This window comes from Sardina pilchardus, chromosome 3 (genome assembly GCF_963854185.1).
Source record: "Sardina pilchardus chromosome 3, fSarPil1.1, whole genome shotgun sequence".
Lineage (NCBI taxonomy): Eukaryota > Metazoa > Chordata > Actinopteri > Clupeiformes > Clupeidae > Sardina > Sardina pilchardus.
The window spans coordinates 33,136,155-33,150,299 of NC_084996.1; the positions used below are offsets into that span (position 1 = coordinate 33,136,155).

At 47.2% G+C, this 14,145-nt stretch overlaps 1 protein-coding gene across 5 annotated transcripts in view; it reads right to left on the reverse strand.

The window, feature by feature from the left end:
- Positions 1-14,145, reverse strand: part of sdk1a (sidekick cell adhesion molecule 1a) — a 229,814-nt gene that overhangs the window by 129,568 nt on the left and 86,101 nt on the right. For all 5 annotated transcript variants that reach the window (XM_062532947.1, XM_062532946.1, XM_062532945.1 and 2 more), the window contains exons 2-4: positions 12,989-13,148; positions 11,010-11,116; positions 10,162-10,309 (exon numbers count right to left, since the gene is read on the reverse strand). In XM_062532947.1, coding sequence (XP_062388931.1) covers positions 10,162-10,309; positions 11,010-11,116; positions 12,989-13,148 — 415 coding nt within the window. The remainder of the gene's footprint in view (positions 1-10,161; positions 10,310-11,009; positions 11,117-12,988; positions 13,149-14,145) is intronic.

Genomic DNA, 14,145 nt, shown 5'->3' on the forward strand with positions numbered 1-14,145 from the left:
CTTTGGACACAAGAAGTCAATAGGAGGCAGAAACAGAGGCGTGCTGCACCACACCCTCTCTGAGGCTAACTACACATCCTTGTGGAGGGGGAGGCCCAGCCAAGCATGGCTTCCCTCAGAACACAGCCCCTGAGATGTCTATTGTCTCCAAATAGCCCCCTTCCACAGAGCATACTCATTATGCCGCCAATGGAAAGGCAAATTTATGTTCATGCAAATCTATATTGCCAGTTGGACGTAAACAAGGATGACTGGGAATGCATGGTCATGGTCATGGTCATGGTCAAGTTGTAGACACAGCTGTGGTGCACTTCACATGGTTTCTTAAGGGCGAGTTGACGAATGTGCCAGAAGAGGCTAATGTCAGATGTAAACATATCAGTGAAATGAATTTCCCAAAGAATGTCTGGGTTCATCGGATATAACATGGAATTTAGAATCTTTACACACTGCATTGCTGAAGGGTTAATAAGGGATGAACAAATCTCTTCTGTTTTCTTTTTCTACCAGGATGCATCATGACTTAAAAAGAATATTGATGTGTCGGTAAAAAACCCAACCCATTCATCCATCCATGTCTTGCCACAGGCCATGGGATGTAGACCAACATTTGTGATTACTTTTAGGAAAATACACTGTCCGTGTAACAGAGCCAGCTCCAAACACTCCCCTTAATAGTGCTAGCGATACTGTATGCATATCCAGGCTTGGAGACATGGATCCTGGCCTGGAGCCACAATGCAGCCTTATAGCTGAGGGGAAATGGGTGCTGCCCAGTCCCCAGCACCGCCTACCTGCAGCTCTGCATGGGGCTTCTGCTTGCTCTGCGGCAGGTTTGTGACAGCACACAGATGGACAGACACACAATCCCATGTGTTCTGGCCTTACACAACGAGTCCTGCTAATTCAATTACAGCATTGATTGTCTGGAAGGAGTGCCTGAAGCTCAACACATGCCTTGGTAAGCATGTTAATACTAACTGGCCAACCCTTACCATTCATTACAGGGCTCATTCACATGCTGCCTGTCTGCCGACAGCTCACTGTGTGCACAGGAGCCCAGCTCGCCCACTTCACACCTTCTGAGCAGTTCCACTTAAAGAAGCAACACACTTCTGTGTTTGTTTAACCATTATTGACCTTTAATTATATTTGTTTTAAGAACTTCTGTGCCATCTCACAAATGAGTTATTCATGACTTGAAAAGTATGCATTATTAACTGGTCTATTTGCATGACAAATGGACCTCTGATCTAATTGCTATTTTTAATAGTTAATGCTGAATCTGTTGAAATTGGGAAATTATCTAAAAATATCCATGATGCCCTGAGCTTCAATATCAATATCATCCCACTGGTATTTCACAGTGGAACCTGTTAGGATAGTGTGTCTGACCGACAATGTTCATTTTTGGAACTGTCTGACTGCAAACATTGATTCAGAAGATCAACCACTGATGAGTAAAGTGGAATAATCTGGTTTTGTAAAAAAAATACAAGAGCAAACTAAACAGGTTTCAATATTGTAAAAGTAGAACTAGATACAACATGCAATCACAGCACTATAATGATCACAATGCCATTGAAACAGTGCTTTTTTAAAATGAAGCATACACAATAAAAAAAAGACATCAGCATTACATCATTTGAAACAATTGGACTGTTTTTTTGGTCAGTGCAACCAACCTCAACAGGTGCCTAATTACAGTGATGAGACATTTACCAGCGACACGTCAGCTCTTCATAACGACTTGACATTTCTCGCTCCCCTCCCAGGCACAGGTAGCCTGCCTCAGCCTCCACCTCTGCCACATCCTCTGCCTTGATGCACCCATGGAATAGCTTTCTCTCCCTCTCTCCCTCCTTCTCTCTCTCTCTCTCTCTCTCTCTCTCTCTCTCTCTCTCTCTCTCTCTCTCTCCTCTGGCAGCGCTGCTGTCTCGGGAGCTCTTTCCCTGCCACATCCAGTTTACAGCTAGTCGCTACAACAGGGCTGGAGTGTTTCAATATGTCACACATGGAATCTCGGGCTTGATCTTCCTTTTCAGAAGCAGATTGCTTTCTGTCGGCCCACACACTTCTGTCGCCTACCGTCACCGAGAAGCATGCATGCATGTGTCTCAAGACACAAGATGGGAGGATGAGAGAGAGAGAGAGAGAGAGAGCGAGAAAGAGAGAGCACCACATAAAAGGCTTGACTGACAGAGCTGGTTGTGCGGAGAAAAGCCGGATGAGGGATAAACATGCAAGAGATAGATATCTTCCTCCCCTCTTCCTCTCCATCTCTTTTTAGCCTGGGACTCCTTTCAGCAAACACAGTGCATCTCCAAAACTAAAGCCCAGAACCGCTCACAAAGCACTAATCACTCATTTGCTTTTGCCAACTCTTTCATGTGCTTATTCTCTGTTTTGCCTCTTTCTCTCCAGCTCTCCCTGCTTGTTCCCTCGCTCTCTCTCGCTCTCATTTTCTCTCTCTTTCAATAGCAGGTAGCCATCTGGGTATAATTCATCTATGCGTTCTGCTCTAACCATTGAATGAAGCAGAACAAGTGCGTTGTGGATGGATGAGGGACATTATTCGAGCAAGAGCCGCTGAAGAATGCAAGTACAAGAAGACATGAAGAAAACCACTGAAACGGCCTGAAGGCACAATGTACAGTGACTCATTGGCTGACTTGAGTCACCATAAAACATACACATTTGATTTGATACTACTTTAATGTGCCACATAGTTAAAACAATTCTCTGTTATGACATTGTAATCGACTGTAATAGGGAAATGGTAGAATTTATTATTTTAATAAAAGCTGCAGCTGTTATGATATTCACCCAGAATTGAAAAAGAAGAAGTAAAAGAAAAATAGGGAGCCCATCTTGCTCTAATTAGAGGTATCGAGTGAAATGAAACGTGCAGCCCTCTGAAACGCCAGGGTGGGCTGTGCTGCACCGCGCCGCGCGCACCACACTCACACGTCAGTGCCAGCACACAAAGCAGTGGAGGTTGCGCCTAGCTTCTCTCTCTCTGCACACACGTCTTTGCCATTCTAGCGCCTCTTTATTTGTTGTAGGCTAATCCTGACTTGTGTCTTTGCCCTGGAGACAGCATGAAGACGTATGGTGGCTGAGATGGAGGAGGGTGGGGAAGGTGGTGGTGGTGGGGGCTGCGAGTAATGGAACACTGGGAGACCAGGACAGGCTATTCATCCGTATTCTGATTACTTTTTCTTTTTTTCCCCCTTGTCTCTTTCCAGGATCCTTTTCCAGTATGTTTTGCTTTGTTTATTGAAAGGAGAGCTGCAGCATACCTGCCATGACGGCATGACTGCATTTTCTTTGTAGGCATCTGAGTGCTATATGTTTGTGCTCAGCCTCCTGGAGAACTCTGATTTGACATGCGGCGCCACAACAACAGAGAAAGAAGCCCTCCACTGCATTATTCTGCTGTGTGAAAGTGGGTTCTGTTCGGATGGGGGGTGTGGGAGGTGGAGGCAGTGGCAGCGGGTGGAGGGTGGAGGGTGGAGAGGTAGAAATGGTAGTGGTGGTGGGATGTGGAGCTGTTTACGTGTGTGTGTGTGTGTGTGTGTGTATGTGTGTGTGTGTGTGTGTGTGTGTGTGTGTGTGTGTGTGTGTTTGTGTGTGTGTGCGCGCGCGTGTGTGCGTGTGTGTGTGTGCGTGCGTGCGTGCGTGCGTGCGTGCGTGCGTGCGTGCGTGCGTGCGTGTGTGTGTGTGTGTGCCTGCTCGCGCGACTCTTTAGAACTCTGGATCCTTTCATGCCTAACTGTCACTCAGTGGCAAGCTGCCGCCCCAGCCACTGAAGCTGCATGGTGGGGAAGCTCTCCCTCCCTCCCTCCCTCCACCAGAGCCGTCGCACGCCCAGAGCGCCCTGGAGATCTTTTAATCAAAAGCAACTTTAGAGACGGCCTGCGAGAACACTTCCACAACTGAGGGTGGCACCGCATCTCCGAGAAAGAAAGTGACAGAAAGATAGAGAGAGGGAGAGAGACTACGGGAGAGAGAAGGAGAGGAGGAGACAATGAAACACACACAGATAGAGAGGGGAAAAGAAGAGGGTGTGAGTGAATGAGAGGTGAACTAAAATGAGAGTGAGAGCGAGAGAGAGAGAGAGAGAATGCATTTGTGCTAACTATAATCCTGTCTGCAATCTCAGAGCTCCTGGCTCCTGCAGTGACAACAGACTCATTTATTTAGGAGCGAAGCGGGAACGGACCAAGACAAATGCACCATGGGGCCCTTGGGGAGGGGAGGGGGGCACAGACCCACCCCATGGATGCCCCAGCTGACTGATGATGCCTCTCAATAATTAACTTCATAAAGGGGCCCTCCCAGCTACCCAGGTGCATTAAAAACAGGCCACACAAATCGCCTGTATTGGATTAGTTTGGCCTGCAACATTCATCATGCAACTCCTGTGAGCGCAATCTGATCGATTTAAAAGAGGAAAAAGAGGTGTTTCCTTGCTGGTGAAAGTCAGCAAAAGAGGGCAAAAGAGGATTCAACCTTCCATCCGAATGTACAGATGCAGCGCGTGTGCAATTATGAGGATGTTTGTGCTGGTTTTGGCGGGACTGCCACGTTGCATGAGTAATCTTTTTCTTCTGCTCTCCACACCGTCTCTCGTGAGTGCTCATTTGGAATGCGGCAGATGCCGCCGCAACAGCAGCAAGGCATTTACACATGGGCGCGAGCTGGAACAAACACACATGCCGTTATCAGAGAACAACATGGAATTGTTTTAATTGACTAACACAAAAGAGTTCTGTGGCTTGTTAGACCGGTATGTTGTTCGCCATCATCACACAAGTGTCAGTAATGGAATGAAAATAGAATTCCTCCACGTGCTTGCTGGTGGCATCTGCTACGCCTAGTTTGGCAGGGTGTTAAGGTGGCTCTCTGCTTTCCACTGGGGAATGGCTTTCATGTTGCGCTGGGGAAAGGCTTCCATGTTGTACTGGGGAATGGCTTCCATGTTGCGCTGGGGAATGGTTTCCATGTTGCGCTGGGGAATGGTTATGCCTTTTATTTGTATGTCCAAGACTTCCATCCAGGTCTCCTCTAAGCCTCCACGGAGCCATATATTCCAAGTCCCTGTCTCCAATGGCTTGGGGAGGGTGAGACAGAGGCCACTCTTTTTGACAAAATGGAGAGGGGGATTCTGTTAGGGGTATCTGGGAGCAAATCCACAGTCCAACACTGTGATGACTGCCAATCAGCGTGATTGTGTGATGCCATGGAAACCAGACATCAGCATGGCTCCCTGGACCAACTGAAGCAGTATATCCCTGATCAGGGGAAATAACTGATTGGGGGTGTTGCTGCCCAGTTTGACAGTCACTGCAGCTATTCTTCTCTCGCTCATGTTCAACAAAATGTAAGACATATGGCCCAAATGCAAGCAGGGATGGTAAGGATATACCTACGGCGGTGTTTTGACTGTAGACACAGGGCCGGACACCAAGTGCTGCAGATAACGCCGTGGGTACAGTATATCCTTTACCAACCCCAATCATGAGCTACTTTTACACAACAGTTCTACTACCAACTAATTGAGTTTAAAGCCATAACATTGTGTTTTCTATCATTTATTTAGATTTTTTTAGTTCATCCCCAGCCCCCAAATATAGCTCCAATCTGACTCTTGGCGTCTCCTGTTGCCAAGCAACACAGCATATCACTCGAGACCAAAGTTCAAGTTCAGTTCTGCTGCATACAATAATTTGTATGGATTACTTACTTGTCTGTAAGTAAAATGCCAATGAAATTGAACATTCACCTACTCTATCCACTTAATTTTCTGTCAACTGTCAAATGTGACATTATGAAGACACTTGCGCCCTCATTTTGAATTAATGGAACATTCATGTTGGAATGATTACTACTAGCAATTAACAGTCCGAGTAGAAGTCATAGGATATCCCCACTCTGGATTGCCATTCTTCCCATCAGAAATTGATTAATAGTTTGACTGGACCTAACTGTTGTATAATATGCCATATATAGTGCAGTGTGTATGTATCGCATACATGTACGGCGAGGGCATAGAAATGATCAAAGATATCTGGTAATGAATGATGAAAAATTCAACAAGGTAGGGGAGGACACAAGGACAAAGCAATGTGAGGCCGGCTGGCCAACACAATTACACCTCAAAATCCTGTCTACTTTGATCCGAAATGGCAACAGAAAGCACTTCACACCAATGGGGTAATTATCGCAGTCATGAAAATTTCATGCACACTAAAGGGGAGTCCAAGGTGGAACGGCTGACGGAAGATGACTTTCAGAGCCCTCAACGATGTCCTCTGTCTCTCTCTCTCTCTCTCTCTCTCTCTCCCTCCCTCCCTCCCTCTCCTACCCCCTCTCTCTTTTAAGTGAGACAGAATTCACCTCTGCACACAAAGCCTATCACATCATGCTGCTGTGCTGACCACAAAGGACACTGAAGCCCTCATCAGCAGGGTGGGTACTGGGAACAAAACGGATCCGGTGGGGAAAGCTGGGCGTGGGCACAATGAGTGCCAGGCATGGTGAGGCAGTGCGATGGGAATCGCCTTGCGCTGTGCCACCAGCCAGACAGCCAGGCCAATGATCCACACAGCCGCCTATTTCACGCTACATTGGCAGACCAAAAGAAGCACTTCAATTTTCAGCAGAAGGAGAAGGCGTATTGAAGGTGGCGGGGATTGCAGTGTTCAAGAAGTAATCAGAAACTATCAATCATTAAAGTTTAACCAGACTTAGTCAAATATTGGATATTCAAATTTGGCTATTTAGGTTTATGTCAGAAAGGCCTCCTCTAAAATTAATTCTATCTGTGATACAATATTTGATGAATAAATGGAAGGAAATAAGATAAAACAATAATTAAAGAATGGGAGCATTGTTATAACATTTTCCACTTTGCTTGTGTCACTCAAAGGATATTCTATGGAGTCGTATTGTGTGGTTCCGAAAACAAAACAATAACAGCAAAACAACCACAAAAGGATTGCACTACAAAGTGACTAGCTTTTCCAGGTAGGCTAAATTTAGAAATAATCAATGGTTTCAAAAATAATTGGATTGAGTGTCTATGGTTTTACAAATGACATTCTCTTTTGAGATGGGCAGCTACACCATTGACGTCCCTTCTTAGTACTTCACCATGGAGAGTTGAGAAACATGAGAAATACTTCCAAAATGAGACTAACATTTGGAGCTGAACACCTATGAAGAGACAGCAACAGCACGTGTCTGAGGTAATTGACATCTGAATGAAACAATGTTCCTTATGGATGAGGGAGAGCATCGATCATCAGCCATTATGCTCCCATTAAATCCACACTACATCAGATGAAGTGCCTCGGCCATTAGAATAATGTGCTGCCGCTGAAACAAGCAACAGCAAATGAACGTGTCTGGGACCGATCATTATGATATCCCCTGGAATCAAGGGAGGAGCTGTGGCCACACACTAATTATGTCCTTGAAAGCGCCCCCGAGGGAGGAATTACTGGACCAGCATATGTCATGATGCAAATGAGGTTGTGAACCCTCCCGACTCAGGCCCGGATCAGGGCCAGGCTGGAGCCGGGCCGCGGTGGGCTCAGCTTCTGTGAGGCTGTGTGAAACCCATGAGCAGTCTTGCCTGAGGTGGACTGGAAAAGAGCTTGGTGCTTGAGTGAAATGAGGAAGTGAGTGAGTGATGATGCCAGCCCCTCGGCCAGTCTTTCGCTAATTACTCCACGTGTGTCATACACACAAGAAGGCCATTCAAAGATAATCAATTCTACGAGTCAATAACAAAATCTTGCAATTTTAGCTTGGTATCGATCTATGCTTTTAGCACTCAGTAAATGATGACTTTGGTGATGGATTTTGTCAGCAGGAGGAGGGAGGCTGGAAGAAATGAAAAGATTCTGAAATCAACTGTGTCAGCAGATGCATGCAGCCATGGGCTTTTTTTGTCCTAAAGAAATGCCAAGGTATGTCCGCAGTCGTAAAAAAAATAATACACATCTTGTTTTAATTTGCCACTACTTTGCTACACAGAAACAATCCTATAGTTTAATCTCTCAAAGATCTCTTCCAAAATCTCTTCAGTCACAGATACATACTGTAATGCGATCATGGCACTCCTAAAATCAAACAAACCATCAAACTAATATTTGGACTCTCATACATGAATTGTTGCTTGATGCATCCTCCCACACAAATAAACTCTGATCCTGCACAAAGCTGTTCATTTATCACAGTGATGGTCGACTGCTTGTGAAGAGCCACCCCCCCCCCCCCACCCCCCAACCCAAAAATAAAAATCAAAGTGTCCAGGGGATTGTTTTCAAAGCGGTGCACTGTGCCAGTTTATACAGCTAAGCTGATTGCACTGCTTCTGCTGCAGCCACAGAACAATTAAGAAAGTGACATCACATTCAATACCATAGTAATGGGCTTGGCTGCAGACATGATTGCTTCATATTAGCCCTGTGCAGTCTGCTGTTCTCTGCTGGGCCCGGGGACTGGGCAAACATGTGCCAGGACAAGGTCCCTGGGCGCTGCTTTTACTCCAAACAGGGTCGGGTGCCACGCCTGGTGCCAGTGCTAAACCCATCAGCCCTCCCAGATCGGCCCAGGGTGGGCAGCCATTTTCTCTTCAGGTGTTTGCGTGTGTTCCAGACTGATGCCTGCACCCTCCCTCGCCTCCTCCTGTGGCGTACTGTATGTGGACTGGCTAATGCTGTCAGAGGCAGAGTATTGATGCGATGTATGCACCCAGCTTTTCATCATGATGCAATATTCTGTCAAAGCTCTGGCAGTGCCGAGCAGCGCTGCAATTACAGGCCTGGCGTCCAGCCAAGGCGCCTTAAGCAGGACTATCGGTCAGTCGCTCACTTCCCACACCGCCGCTCTAGATCCTCCTCCAACTCTAATGCCACTGACTCACACACCTCCACCTCACAAGGACAGGGACACACTTCATATGGGAAAGACAATCTACACTTTCCCCACACTTGACTTATTTCTATTTAGAAAATTAACCCTTCTCCCGTAACACTGTTTAAGCAGTAAGAGGGAAGAGCTTCAAAGATTATTGAGCACTTTGCACTGAGAGCAGCTAGCTGAGGCACAGAGCTAATATCCACAATGGGTTATAGGAAATGCACTATTCCCCAAATCCATCATCAGCCAGACTGTTCCTTACCAACACTCCTGATTTAGTCACATGGGATATTGCCCCCACACACACACACAGCCATTCTGCTAATCAAGACCTACATGAAAGGACTGGGCCAATGACAGAGCTGCCTGCACTGATAGGCCAGGCAAAGAAAGCTCATCATTAATGCCAAGCTATTTTATCCATTTCTAAATTTACCTCGGGTATCCCAGTTACTTTTCAATTACGGCCCGGTGATGAAATCAAATGCCATTTTCAAACCGTCGCCCATTTGTCGAGGCAGTTGGAAAGGTGAGTCATTAAGTATGGCAAGACAGCAGAGAGAGGCAGAGAGGGGGCCCCTGATCTAGAGGCGGCTGGAATGAGAGACACTCCAGTGATAATGGGGGGGGGTGGGGGGGGGGGTCACGCGTCGTCTGTCTCTGCCTGGGTGAGCTGCTAATTAGAAAAAGGCAATGAAGAACAACCATGGCAAGATTAAAGAACGGCCTGGGAACAGGCATTAATTGCACGTCGCTAACAAGGCAGAGGAGGACAAGAAAAAGAGGGAGAAGATGGAGAGAAAAAAGGAAAAAGAAGAAAAATGAAAAAGGAGAGTCTTTTAGGGAGAACCAACACCCCAGTGGCCTGCACTATGCGCCCCATCTCATCTGTGTCACTGGCTCAAGTGTCTCCTCCTCCTCCTCCCCTCTTCCTCCTCCTCCTCTTCCTCCGCCTCCTTCCAAACAGCCTCCATTTCACACTGCTGCTGTGCTCTGCTCTGCTCTGCTCTGCTCTGCTCTGGGGGGGCTCTTGTAAACGGACGCCCAGGGGATTGAGGGAGAAGCATCTGAGGTAATTACCCAGTTCAGGGGTTGTGCCGGCCTGGCCTGAGAGCGTGGACCGGTGGGGCCCTGGCCCCGCAGAACTCTCCCTAATGAAAGGTTGGCTGGATGTTGGCTGAGAGCCTTTAAAAAGCGAAATGAGGTGGGCCATTAAAGTCCACTTACACTCGGCTGCTGGGGATGATCTTGTAGCCGTCCCTGAACCACGTCACCTGGGGCCGCGGGTAGCCGCTGACCGCTGGGGAGTTGAGCACGGCGGCGCGGCCCTGGGTCACCGTCTTCCTCTGCTCGGCCTCGGCGAAGCTGCCCATGTCTGGGTGAGGGAGGGAGACAGAGAAGGAGATAAGCTGAGGTTAACTGGACGAGCTGGAGCTCAAATGGACAGTGAGGAGAACAGATGTTGTGTCCAGCCCCCACCCCTCCCCACAATAAGACTTTCCATCTCTGAACTGGTTCTGCTGCTGCGCTCCCCAGCCACAGTTTCCCTACAACTGACACTTCCCAGCTGCTGTCAGGAAAGTAATCTGACGAAGGAGCACGTGTGAATAGAGCTGAGGCAGATGAAACAGGCTCACACCTCCTCCTACAGCTTTCTACAAATGCACGCCGAGAATCAAACAGATAGGTGAGAATCAAATAGAAAACGATATTCCCTCCTCAAAGCAACATATGATTGCCTGACAATTCAGAGAACAGCTGTCAGCAACAGGACTGTACCTGAAACATATCCACAATAGACCTGTGAAAAAAAGCACACAACTTAATGTATTTTCTCATGGTTTCTAAGTGCGTGAAAAAGTCTTGTTTCTCCGGAGACTGAGAGAAAGGATATGGGAGACAGAAAGGCAGTCTTGGTAAAGTACTGACACACAGCGTAAGAGATGGAAGATATTACTGTATGATTGATGAACAACTTGAAATGGTGGGCCTGTTTCTGTTGTGCTGCTGAAGAGTGCACTGCACACTCAAACATGAAGGCTTGCCAGGGCGTGCTGGGCCTCTCGTCCACTTACATGCCACTTGTATCTCGGCCCTCTTCTGGAGCAGCGCGCCCATCCTGTTCCTCACCACACACTGGTAGAAGCCCCGGTCAGAGCGCCGCAGGGACGGGATGCTGTACCTGTGCACAGCACACACACAACACAACACAACACAACAGCAACCAGTGAGGAAGAGAAGGGGTTGTCATTCAATTCTCCAATTGTATTACCCCATCAGACCCATAACATCTATTTATTTGTACATAGCTTACTGCCCTTATTCTTTTTGTACTGTTTTTTTTATGTTATTGTTGAGTGTTGTACTTGAGTACAAAGATTAACCAGAGTCAAATTCCTTGTTTGTTCACGCAAACCTGGCCAATAAAGCTGATTCTAATTCTGATTCATTTTTTTCTTCAATATAATTTCTGATGTGGATGTGAGCCTGCGTGTCTATCTGTTTGTATCTTTTTCTATGTCTGTGTGTGTGTGTGTGTGTGTGTGTTGGGGGCATATTTGCATGCATGGATGTCCATAAGTGTTTGTTACTGTGTGCATGAGTGGATGGGTGAGGTTGTGGACTGGGACAAGTGAATTATTGCTTGCAGTGATAACACATCTGGGGTGAAAAACTGGCTAATGTTTTGAAAGATCTTGCCACTCAAATGCTCTGAAAGGCGAGCCTCTTCAATTCTGGGAAAAGCCCCCATCTTCCTGTTTTGTTTTTTTCTGTCAGGCCTACACATTAGAGTGAGGCAAGCATTAAAGTGCCATTAGAGCACATGAATCCCCTCCGCCACTCGTTTAGCATGACAGATCTGTGAGCACGAGCACGTGCGGCGTGGCCTCTTGCGCCTCTGCTAATATTTGAAAGGGGGGAAGCTACAGAGCGTCCCGGGTGCAGCGGGGAGGGAGCTTTCTCCCAGCAATGAACGGCTCAGGCCCCCCTGCCAGCTAATGTGCCGTGTCACACTCCTCCAGTCTCCAGACACACACACACACATACACACATGCGCACACACACACACATGCACACACACACACACGCGCACGCACGCACGCTCACACTCACACACACACACACACACCGCCCCATGTCTGTGAAATGTCAGCGAGGCTGTCTGTGCATCTCAAACACGGGCTCCTCACTCAGATCCTCCTGGGAGAGAGTCAATAGCAATAGCAGTGGTGCTGCCGCTGCTGCTGCTGCTGGGAGGCGCTGGCTTAGATGATGAAAGATAATTGAAAAAGCAATACCAATTAGAGGGAATGAATTCCATAGAAGGACAAAATGCTCTGCGCCCATACAAATGCTCTGCAAATGGAGGAGGAGAGGAGAGGAGGGGGGAGAACAATTCCAATTACTCTTTTCCCCCTCTGGCTGGAGAAAAATATATATTTGTGAGGTGAGTGTTTCTTGTACTGAGGACATCCGATTATTGGAGGAGGGCATGCATGTTTCTTCTTGTACTGTTGACTAGATACATATAGCAAGCAATTTGAGAAGAGTTATCAGATAATTAAACCAGTCGTGCGCAGATGTATGGACATAGACACACATGTGCTTGCGCACACACACACACACACACACACACACACACACACACACACACACATACACACACACACACACACACACACATACACACACACAATTAGTGAATATCTACCTTGACATACAGTATATAAGTAGCCATAATCACCTTGACAACTTGTGTTCATGACTGACTTGAGTTTTTCTTGGAAGCAATTTTCAGTAATTTAAAGTAATTTCCATGTGCTGTCAAGAGGGAAACCCCTCAAAGACTGTTTTCTTACAGTCATTTCTTACAGTTTAAATTGCAAGTGACAGAAGTCACGTGGTAGAATTCAAAAGCTCCTGGCTACATGGACACTTGGCAAGGGACAGAAGAACAAATACACAAGTAGCAATGTATTGTGACCATGACCAGTATCCCACAAATGGGAATAGGCAGGCAGGTGATATGGACTTAAAACAAGACACTGCTTACTTATACTCTGGTGTGAAGGAGGTGATGTCGGTGTTGTTGAGTATCCATTTGAACTCCAGTGGCCAGCTCCCTTCAGCCAAGCACGTCAGCACCAGACGATTCCCCTCCAGGTGGATCTCTGGGAGGCCAGGCTCCGTTTTGAAGTACGGCGCCACATCACCTAACAGCAAACAGCACAGACACCAGTCAGAAGTCAGGTTCACACACGTTCAACTTCACCAGTTGGTTTTGCCCAATTACTCTGCTTTCTTCCATCACCAAGCACAATCTGCCATGATGAAGACATTAGAGCAGCATTTGTACTCCTGTACAAGTCAAGTTGGTGACCTTGTCGTTGGCAGCACAATGACCAAGAGCAGTACTTCCTGCTACACCTAAGCAATGAGCTGGCTAATTCTACTCATTAATTGTACTGCCTGCCTCAAGAATCATGCTAATTAGCAGCTCCAGATGGCTGGGACACAAGAGTAGGGGAGGGGGCGTTTACTAGCCGAAATCGGCACAACACATCTCTGGTATGAACTGGAATGGAGCAGTGGCAGCTGGTTCATTACGGACCCTCCTTCACCCACCCACCAGTCGAGCAGCAACAGCGCAGAGGAGGACAGACAGGGGGGCACTCCCACAACAGTGCTCCAACAAACGTCCATCAACGCTCTCCTCTGCCAAAAATCACATGTCCGTGTCACATTTGTCCTGTTATGCAGAGTGAGCATGCCTGCCTTCACGTGAGACGTGCTCATGAATAATTGAAAAATTGAATGTTAAAATAGCTGTATTTACTATCAGCAGACCTCATTCAAGAGTTGACAGGCGGGAACAGTCATAAAAAGGTCATCGTAAAGTATTGCTGCGAGCTCGGTAAACAACCTGTCAGAGCCGGGGACTTCAACAGGATATGTGGCTGAAGAAAAGCCAGCAAGTGCTCCATCCAATGTCGTCCACCACTGTCTTTTCTCAGCCCTACGCCTGAACTAAATGAACGGCCAGGAGGAGGAATCAGTGGGATATGGGGTTAACAACCTCCAACTGGAGACACGCTTGACAACGTCTCCTGGGCCTCCACAGCAAAGCCACACTGTCCTCTCACTCAATCATACAGCCACCCTTCAAATAACTCTGATCAACTGTGCTGAAACACAGCCACTGCTGCCGCA